This window comes from Lipophrys pholis, assembly GCF_963383615.2.
Source record: "Lipophrys pholis genome assembly, chromosome: 17".
Classification (NCBI taxonomy): Eukaryota; Metazoa; Chordata; class Actinopteri; order Blenniiformes; family Blenniidae; genus Lipophrys; species Lipophrys pholis.
In genome coordinates, this window is record NC_137643.1 from 26,163,692 (window position 1) to 26,174,686 (window position 10,995).

Here is a 10,995-nt window from a genome sequence, read left to right on the forward strand (position 1 = left end):
GAGAGCTCCAGCTCAGTAATCTGGTCATTTAGAGTAGAGGGGGATCCCTCTGTATTGTGAAGGGCTGTCTGGACTGATGATAGCTGAGTATCAATATGAGCAGTCCTGTCAGTCTTGCTTTGCTGAAAGGCCTCTCAGATTGTTAGGAGGGAGAACTCACGTTGGCTCGTCCTGCAGCTGTAAGTTAGTCCAGGTGACCAGGTCACGGCACAACCGGTAGAGGAAGCCTTAAGGTCTCATGTTGTCAGAGTTGTTAGATAGACTACATAGAGGGTCAAGTTGATGCAGTAATGCTGATGCCTCAGCGGAGCGTTCAGTGAGAAAAAATCTAAAATCTAAAAACAAGATTTGAATGTGGAAAAAATAAAATCTTAATCTGAAACCATGCAACTGAAAAAATAACATCTCTAATTTGAAGAAATATGGTGAAAAATTTATATAAATGATTTTATCAAATGAATTCCAGAGCTGAATCAAAATCATATTTAAGTAGAAAAATCTTTTCATAACACTTTATTTTTCAAAATTCAAAACCAAACCTTGAACAATCCGTCTTTTTTTCAAATGAACAAACATTTTGGCCGAGATTTAGCACCATAAACATGACAGCTACAATAAATAACACGCAAACACACGTGAAAATAAAAACAAACCAACACGTCTGCATAAATAAATATAAAAAAAATGAAATCATCTGATTGGATGGCTCACTCTGGGACGACTTCATGATAGGCGGGGCTTAAGGGGAGAGAGAAACTGATTGGACCACGTGTGTTGAGCTGTCGGAGATCCTGACATCACTTCCTGTTTCCCCTCCTGATTGATGCACGCTGGTGCTTTCAGAGCTCTTCTTTGGAGCCGCTGAACACCAAACTGTGACTGGCCTCACGCTTCAAAAACCGGAGCAAGTGTGACAGCTCCCGCACTCCCTGGACACACACACACACACACACACACACACACACACACACACACACACACACACACACACACACACACACACACACACACACACACACACACACACACACACACACACACACACACACACACACACACACACACACACACACACACACACACACACACACACACACACACACACACACACACACACACACACACACACACACACACACACACACACACACACACACACCTCAGCCTCAGAGCAGCGTGTCTGTGTTACAGTGTGTGTGTGTGTGTGTGTGTGTGTGTGTGTGTGTGTGTGTGTGTGTGTGTCCTACCTTATATTGTATGGGTTCATCCTTTTTACCCACAGGAGAAAAGTAGATGGTGGGGAACCTGTGCACACGCACACAGTGAGTGGACTTTATAAACGTGTGTAATTAAGGTTAATTGATTGTCCTCACCCCTGCACTTCATATGCTGCCGGCACGTCGTTCTCCACGCCGTTCATCTTGGCGATGGTGATGTTAGGGTCAGAGGCCAGCTGACGACACAGAGGACAGACAAGGTTCAGATATTTCCACATTAAAAATGTTTTCACAAGCGACACGAGGCAACAAATGAACTTTACACACCAAATTAAATACCAACAAAGTGCACTGCCTCCTACAGGATGGACTGATTAACAAACAACACTGCCTGAAACACGCGCACAGGTTTATGTAAGGGAACTTATTGGGGCTGTTAGCGGGTGTAGTTAGCTCGCAAAGGCAGCGGGTGTAGTTAGCTCGCACAGGCAGCGGGCGAGTTAGCTCACACAGGCAGCGGGTGTAGTTAGCTCGCACAGGCAGCGGGTGTAGTTAGCTCGCAAAGGCAGCGGGTGTCTTTAGCTCGCACAGGCAGCGGGTGTAGTTAGCTCGCACAGGCAGCGGGTGTAGTTAGCTCGCACAGGCAGCGGGTGTAATTAGCTTGTACAGGCAGCGGTTGTAGTTAGCTCGCAAAGGCAGCGGGTGTAGTTAGCTCACACAGGGAGCGGGTGTAGTTAGCTCGCACAGGCAGCGGGTGTAATTAGCTTGTACAGGCAGCGGTTGTAGTTAGCTCGCAAAGGCAGCGGGTGTAGTTAGCTCGCACAGGCAGCGGGTGTAGTTAGCTCACACAGGCAGCGGGTGTAGTTAGCTCGCACAGGCAGCGGGTGTAGTTAGCTCGCACAGGCAGCGGGTGTAGTTAGCTCGCACAGGCAGCGGGTGTAGTTAGCTCGCACAGGCAGCGGGTGTAGTTAGCTCACACAGGCAGCGGGTGTAGTTAGCTCGCACAGGCAGCGGGTGTAGTTAGCTCGCACAGGCAGCGGGTGTAGTTAGCTCACACAGGCAGCGGGTGTAGTTAGCTCGCACAGGCAGCGGGTGTCGTTAGCTCGCACAGGCAGCGGGTGTTGTTAGTTTGTACAGGCAGCGGGTGTCGTTAGCTCGCACAGGCAGCGGGTGTTGTTAGCTCGCACAGGTAGCGGGTGTCGTTAGCTTGTACAGGCAGCGGGTGTAATTAGCTCGCACAGGCAGCGGGTGTCGTTAGCTCGCACAGGCAGCGGGTGTTGTTAGTTTGTACAGGCAGCGGGTGTCGTTAGCTCGCACAGGCAGCGGGTGTTGTTAGCTCGCACAGGTAGCGGGTGTCGTTAGCTTGTACAGGTAGCGGGTGTAGTTAGCGCGGCATACCATGTGCGCTAGCTGTGTGTAGACGGGCTCCAGTCTCTTACAGTGTGGACAGGACAGAGAGAAGAACTGGATCAGAACGTCTTTATGTGGATCGTTTACCACCTCGTCGAAAGACTCCGCTACGACCACCTGCAACAGAGGTCACAGGCACGGGGGGGTCAGAGGTCACAGGCATGGGGGGGGGGGGGGGGGGGGGGTCAGAGGTCACAGGCATGGGGGGGGTCAGAGGAAGGGGGGGTCAGAGGTCACAGGCACGGGGGGGTCAGAGGTCACAGGCATGGGGGGGGTCAGAGGAAGGGGGTTCAGAGGTCACCTTCACAGCTCCGTGGTTCCTCTCAGGTATCGGCTCTGATCGGATGTAGCGTTTCAATCCACCTAAAAAATAATCTTCGAGGAATCTCTGCAGAGAGCTGCCATCACTCCTGCGGAACACAAAGTAATCTGATTACTCAGCAGGGCTCAAGTAACACAGCTCAAAACCTATTCATTCAAATTGAGACAGGCCCAGGTCATCGTCTTGTCTGGTTCTGGTCCAGTCTGGTTACCTACGTAAACTCCTCTCTCATGGTGTACTTGTGGCCCAGTCTGGTCCGGATGGTGACCAATGGCAGCTCTCCGTCTGACGTCCCCAAACCAAACTCCTCCTCCAGCTCCGACAGGAAGTCCTTCTTATTGGCTACTGAGAACATCAGGCCCCGCCCCTTATACTGAGAGGCCACCTTCAGCACCCTGGGAACAAGGTCAGCGGTCACACACACACACACACACACACACACACACACACACACACACACACACACACACACACACACACACACACACACACACACACACACACACACACACACACACACACACACACACACACACACACACACACACACACACACACACACACACACACACCTGTTCCTCCAGTAGTTGGATCCTCGGGGGTTGTGATGATAATCGATGTCATAGTACGCCGTCAGAAGATCTCGAACCCTCAAACGATCTCTGTTCTCCAGAGTCATGTGAGCACACAGACCGTAACTGCAGAGAGACAGACAGGTGAGACAGTCTAACTGCAGAGAGACAGACAGGTGAGACAGTCTAACCAGAGGTCTCCAACCCTGGTCCTCGAGGGTCCCTGTCCAGCATATTTTAGTTCCTCCCCGCTTCAGCATACCTGAATCTAATGATGATGTCATCACCAAGGTTGTGAAAAGGCCCAATAACGAGCCCCTCATTGCGATCAGGTGTGTTAAACTGGGAGGAGCTAAACCTGCAGGACCAGGGCCCTCGAGGACCATGGTTGGACACCCCTTAATTGCAGAGAGACAGACGGGTGAGACGCTCACATGTGGTCTCTGATGAAGCGGCGCAGTGAGCTGATGGTCAGCTGGTCTCTGAAAACCACCATACTGTCCTCGAACATGCTGGACAGTCTGGGAGGTCTGAAGAGCAACACACACCTGAAATCAAAAACACACGTAAGGTGTGAGTCACATGACATGGTGTGTGTGTTCTGACTGGACGTACTGGGAGGGGACGTCATAACCAGAGACCAGCTGCAGGTCTGTGACGTGAGCGAAGCGGAACTGTTCCCGCAGCAGAGCTGCAGCCTTCAGGAAGTCCTGCAGAGACGAACCCGCCTCACCTGAGGCCTCACCTGAGAACACACCTGAGACACACACAGTCAGGAGAAGAGCCCTCACCCAACACACACGCAGTCATATGAGAGCGTACCCACGATGCTAGCCTCGTAGTTGTTTATGAATTCTTTCAGGTCGTCTTTTGTCCTCAGGTGAATCGAGTCTGGACCCGTGTGCTTCTTCATGTACTGATGGATCCCCTCTGAAAACACACACACACACACACACACACACACACACACACACACACACACACACACACACACACACACACACACACACACACACACACACACACACACACACACACACACACACACACACACACACACACACACACACACACACACACACACTTAATCGCAGGCCAAAACAACCGAGTTTGTTTGTTTACTGCTGTTGTTGATGTTTACCTGCCGTGCGAGGTCCATCGTAGGGGGCGGAGTCTCGGCCGAGCCTGAATATTTTCAGCGTCGGATAACCAGTGACTCCGAAACGTGCACAGGTCTCGGAGTACGCCGTACAGTCCACCTGACACACACAGTCAGAACGGTCCGGGTACATTCAATTTTCCTTTTGATGTCGGGAAACCATCCGATTTCCGATTTGATAATGGTGGACAGAAAATGGGAGAGGGCTCGTCTTCCAGCTCTCATTTGGAAATTGAAAATGAAAAAATGGAAAACGGGTCATTTCCTGTTACGTGTTTGCTAAACAAATTCGGGGAAAAAAATACAACTGTAATCCTTTATTTCAAGTTTGATTTGCAGGAAAACCTGAAACCCGAGTCTTAGTTTGATGAGACAGTCAGAACAGACCCTCACCTGAGACACAGTCAGAACAGACCCTCACCTGAGACACAGTCAGAACAGACCCTCACCTGAGACAGTCAGAACAGACCCTCACCTGAGACAGTCAGAACAGACCCTCACCTGAGACAGTCAGAACAGACCCTCACCTGAGACAGTCAGAACAGACCCTCACCTGAGACAGTCAGAACAGACCCTCACCTGACACAGTCAAAACAGACCCTCACCTGAGACACAGTCAGAACAGACCCTCACCTGAGACACAGTCAGAACAGACCCTCACCAGCGAGCAGGCTAGGGAAGTAGCACTGTGCTATCCAACTTTTCATGGCAACATGTTGCTGATTGGAGGGATTTTAGTCTCACAACACCACAAAGCAACACAGCAACGTGGATGTTAGCAAAGCAACACAGCAACGTGGATGTTAGCAAAGCAACGCAGCAACATGGATGTTAGCAAAGCAACACAGCAACGTGGATGTTAGCAAAGCAACACAGCAACGTGGACGTTAGCAAAGCAACGCAGCAACGTGGAGGTTAGCAAAGCAACACAGCAACGTGGATGTTAGCAAAGCAACACATCAACGTGGATGTTAGCAAAGCAACACAGCAACGTGGAGGTTAGCAAAGCAACGCAGCAACGTGGATGTTAGCAAAGCAACACAGCAACGTGGATGTTAGCAAAGCAACACATCAACGTGGATGTTAGCAAAGCAACACAGCAACGTGGAGGTTAGCAAAGCAACGCAGCAACGTGGATGTTAGCAAAGCAACACATCAACGTGGATGTTAGCAAAGCAACACATCAACGTGGATGTTAGCAAAGCAACGTAGCAACGTGGATGTTAGCTAAGCAACACATCAACGTGGATGTTAGCAAAGCAACACAGCAACGTGGAGGTTAGCAAAGCAACGCAGCAACGTGGATGTTAGCAAAGCAACACATCAACGTGGATGTTAGCAAAGCAACACATCAACGTGGATGTTAGCAAAGCAACGTAGCAACGTGGATGTTAGCAAAGCAACACATCAACGTGGATGTTAGCAAAGCAACGTAGCAACGTGGATGTTAGCAAAGCAACGCAGCAACGTGGATGTTAGCAAAGCAACGCAGCAACGTGGATGTTAGCAAAGTAACAGCAACGTGGATGTTAGCAAAGCAACGCAGCAACGTGGATGTTAGCAAAGTAACAGCAACGTGGATGTTAGCAAAGCAACGCAGCAACGTGGATGTTAGCAAAGTAACAGCAACGTGGATGTTAGCAAAGCAACGCAGCAACGTGGATGTTAGCAAAGCAACGCAGCAACGTGGATGTTAGCAAAGTAACAGCAACGTGGATGTTAGCAAAGCAATGCAGCAACGTGGATGTTAGCAAAGTAAGAGCAACGAGGATGTTAGCAAAGCAACGCAGCAACGTGGATGTTAGCAAAGCAACGCAGCAACGTGGATGTCAGCAAAGTAACACAGCAACGTGGATGTTAGCAAAGCAACGCAGCAACGTGGATGTTAGCAAAGCAACAAAGCAATGCAGCAACGTGGATGTTAGCAAAGCAACGCAGCAATGTGGATGTTAGCAAAGTAACAGCAACGTGGATGTTAGCAAAGCAACGCAGCAACGTGGATGTTAGCAAAGCAACGCAGCAACGTGGATGTTAGCAAAGTAACAGCAACGAGGATGTTAGCAAAGCAACGCAGCAATGTGGATGTTAGCAAAGCAATGCAGCAACGTGGATGTTAGCAAAGCAACACAGCAACGTGGATGTTAGCAAAGCAACGCAGCAACGTGGATGTTAGCAAAGTAACAGCAACGTGGATGTCAGCAAAGTAACACAGCAACGTGGATGTTAGCAAAGCAACGCAGCAACGTGGATGTTAGCTAAGCAACGCAGCAACGTGGATGTTAGCAAAGCAACGCAGCAACGTGGATGTTAGCAAAGCAACAAAGCAATGCAGCAACGTGGATGTTAGCAAAGCAACGCAGCAACGAGGATGTTAGCAAAGCAACACAGCAACGTGGATGTTAGCAAAGCAACAAAGCAATGCAGCAACGTGGATGTTAGCAAAGCAACGCAGCAACGTGGATGTTAGCAAAGCAACGCAGCAACGTGGATGTTTGCTAAGCAACGCAGCAACATGGATGTTAGCAAAGCAACACAGCAACGTGGATGTTTGCTAAGCAACGCAGCAACGTGGATGTTAGCAAAGCAACGCAGCAATGTGGATGTTAGCAAAGCAACGCAGCAACGTGGATGTTAGCAAAGCAACACAGCAACGTGGATGTTAGCAAACCAACGCAGCAACGTGGATGTTAGCAAAGTAACACAGCAACGTGGATGTTAGCAAACCAACGCAGCAACGTGGATGTTAGCAAAGTAACACAGCAACGTGGATGTTAGCAAAGCAACGCAGCAACGTCGATGTTTGCCAAGCAACGCAGCAACGTGGATGTTAGCAAAGCAACGCAGCAACATGGATGTTAGCAAAGCAACGCAGCAACGTGGATGTTTGCTAAGCAACGCAGCAACGTGGATGTTAGCAAAGCAACGCAGCAACGTGGATGTTAGCAAAGCAACGCAGCAACATGGATGTTAGCAAAGCAACGCAGCAACGTGGATGTTAGCAAAGCAACGCAGCAACGTGGATGTTAGCAAAGTAACAGCAACGTGGATGTTAGCAAAGCAATGCAGCAACGTGGATGTTAGCAAAGTAAGAGCAACGAGGATGTTAGCAAAGCAACGCAGCAACGTGGATGTTAGCAAAGCAACGCAGCAACGTGGATGTCAGCAAAGTAACACAGCAACGTGGATGTTAGCAAAGCAACGCAGCAACGTGGATGTTAGCAAAGCAACAAAGCAATGCAGCAACGTGGATGTTAGCAAAGCAACGCAGCAATGTGGATGTTAGCAAAGTAACAGCAACGTGGATGTTAGCAAAGCAACGCAGCAACGTGGATGTTAGCAAAGCAACGCAGCAACGTGGATGTTAGCAAAGTAACAGCAACGAGGATGTTAGCAAAGCAACGCAGCAATGTGGATGTTAGCAAAGCAATGCAGCAACGTGGATGTTAGCAAAGCAACACAGCAACGTGGATGTTAGCAAAGCAACGCAGCAACGTGGATGTTAGCAAAGTAACAGCAACGTGGATGTCAGCAAAGTAACACAGCAACGTGGATGTTAGCAAAGCAACGCAGCAACGTGGATGTTAGCTAAGCAACGCAGCAACGTGGATGTTAGCAAAGCAACGCAGCAACGTGGATGTTAGCAAAGCAACAAAGCAATGCAGCAACGTGGATGTTAGCAAAGCAACGCAGCAACGAGGATGTTAGCAAAGCAACACAGCAACGTGGATGTTAGCAAAGCAACAAAGCAATGCAGCAACGTGGATGTTAGCAAAGCAACGCAGCAACGTGGATGTTAGCAAAGCAACGCAGCAACGTGGATGTTTGCTAAGCAACGCAGCAACATGGATGTTAGCAAAGCAACACAGCAACGTGGATGTTTGCTAAGCAACGCAGCAACGTGGATGTTAGCAAAGCAACGCAGCAATGTGGATGTTAGCAAAGCAACGCAGCAACGTGGATGTTAGCAAAGCAACACAGCAACGTGGATGTTAGCAAACCAACGCAGCAACGTGGATGTTAGCAAAGTAACACAGCAACGTGGATGTTAGCAAACCAACGCAGCAACGTGGATGTTAGCAAAGTAACACAGCAACGTGGATGTTAGCAAAGCAACGCAGCAACGTCGATGTTTGCCAAGCAACGCAGCAACGTGGATGTTAGCAAAGCAACGCAGCAACATGGATGTTAGCAAAGCAACGCAGCAACGTGGATGTTTGCTAAGCAACGCAGCAACGTGGATGTTAGCAAAGCAACGCAGCAACGTGGCTGTTAGCAAAGCAACGCAGCAACATGGATGTTAGCAAAGCAACGCAGCAACGTGGATGTTAGCAAAGCAACGCAGCAACGTGGATGTTTGCTAAGCAACGCAGCAACGTGGATGTTAGCAAAGCAACACAGCAACGTGGATGTTTGCTAAGCAACGCAGCAACGTGGATGTTAGCAAAGCAACGCAGCAACGTGGATGTTTACTAAGCAACGCAGCAATGTGGATGTTAGCAAAGCAACGCAGCAACGTGGATGTTAGCTAAGCAGTTGTTCAGCGAGGCGGTCGCTCCGCCGCCAGACGTCAGCGTTTTAAAACTCCAGCTCTCCGAGGAGAACGGCGCTGACCGCGCCATCAAAACAATGAACAGCAGCTCCTCTGCTGGAGCAGTCGATTCACACCCCCGTGAAGCTGCGTCCTACTCCGCGCTAAACTCCCTGAAAATAGTCCCAATCATTTGTGTTGTTCGAGCTGTTGGTGCTGCGTTGCTAAAGAATTTCCCCAGAGATTAATGAAGTGATTCTGAGGTTTTAAAGATATAAGAACTAGTTTATTATGAGATGATGACGTCACACAGACCCCCTCATTGTCCACATGGAACTAAAATACTTTGTACTGCTTCTTTTCTGTCCTGATACTAACCTCAAGGTGTCTTTAGAGAGAGTACATGTATACATTAGTACATTTCATACTTTACTGTAGAGAGGAGTTTATTACAGCCTCATATAAAGTCAACAATAATAATAATAATAATAATAATAACATTAAAGCAAACAGAGCACTGCTATCAGAATCGTATCGGCAGATGTACAAATCAAAGTATCAGGATCGGATCAGAAGTAGAAAAACGTGTATCGGTGCTTCCCTACTGCAGTGTCGATGAGCAAACCACATAAAATCCTTAATGTCCAGCGCAGCATTAGTATAGTGACCCAGCCTGGTTTAGGGCTTTGAGAAGTACAATGGACAAGCAGCTTGTTGTGGTGAACGTTACAAGACTGCAAGTCACAGTATTTAGTAAGTTTACTACTGTAATTGAAGTAGAAGATAAATAAACTGTCTTTCATATTAATACACGCTTCATTTGACTTTATCTTAACATAAGCTTAGCCTATAAGAAAGAAAAATTTATGTAGAATAAATGATATTGTTTATTATTATACACACTGATTTATTGCTTGTGCTTCTTGACAAACACACGAGAAGAGAACCTTGAAAAAATGATCGCATTTTAGATCGCAATATTGAGGAAAAGAAAATCGCAATTAGATTATTTTCCAGAATCGTTCAGCCCCAGTCAGAACAGACCCTCACCTGAGACAGTCAGAACAGACCCTCACCTGAGACACAGGTGATGAAGTTACCTTTGCTAACTGGACGCTACCCTTCAGTCGACCTGCAGCTTTCTCAAACTCCGGAGCCAGTTTCTTGCAGTGGCCACACCTGCGGAGGGGGCGGAGTCAGTGAGAGAAGACACGTGCAGATTGTAACCTGTCATCTACTCGGAGCTAACCATGCTAAGACAACACTGATTGGTTACCACGGAGCATAGAACTTCACGAGCATGGTCTCGTGCTCGCTCGCCAGGTAGTCGAAGTCCGCGTCACCGAGCTCGAGCACGTCACGGCGCGCGGCCCCGGCATGCGGTGCACGCGACAGCAGCGCCAGCATGAGGGTGGGAAACAGGCAGAGCTCGGCCACCATGATGGAGGAGCACGATGGGGGGGACACCGGGACCGTTACCGACACAGAGGACGGCAGTGACACCAGGCAGTAAGCTAGACTGAAGGGAGGCAGACTTCCGCTTCCGTCCGACAAAATAATGCATTTTTGTGGGACAGGAAACGGAGTACTCCGTGAAACCGGATCCGTCCGTGGTTTTATATTGAAGGCCAGATGGCTCGACTTCCGGTAAGTGTCTGGATTAACGTGACAAGCGGCCGCGCTGCAGCTGGTGGGCGGGGCTTCAAGAGAGAAACACCAGAATGTGGAGCGCTCATTGGTCCATCTGTTGAGGCCAGGATGTGATGTCATCGTGTGATTGGTCGAAG

The 10,995-nt window shown here is 48.9% G+C and overlaps 1 protein-coding gene across 2 annotated transcripts; it reads right to left on the reverse strand.

Moving 5' to 3' along the window:
- Positions 1–480: 480 nt before the first annotated feature.
- pdia8 (protein disulfide isomerase family A, member 8) lies at positions 481–10,728 on the reverse strand. 2 transcript variants are annotated; one of them, XR_013936176.1, is made up of 13 exons: positions 10,485–10,728; positions 10,309–10,387; positions 4,663–4,780; positions 4,344–4,451; positions 4,137–4,278; positions 3,956–4,069; positions 3,522–3,647; positions 3,165–3,344; positions 2,929–3,037; positions 2,657–2,744; positions 1,374–1,453; positions 1,248–1,305; positions 481–929 (listed from the first exon to the last, which is right to left on the reverse strand). XR_013936176.1 is itself a non-coding variant. In XM_080484971.1 (13 exons), the coding sequence occupies exons 1-13, from the start codon at positions 10,646–10,648 to the stop codon at positions 840–842; spliced, it is 1,497 nt and encodes a 498-aa protein (XP_080341097.1). In that variant the 5' UTR covers positions 10,649–10,718; the 3' UTR covers positions 481–839. The 2 variants fall into 2 exon arrangements, 1 of the variants encoding a protein (XP_080341097.1); XM_080484971.1 differs by having other exon boundaries at positions 2,616–2,744; positions 10,485–10,718.
- Between the last annotated feature and the right edge of the window lie 267 nt (positions 10,729–10,995).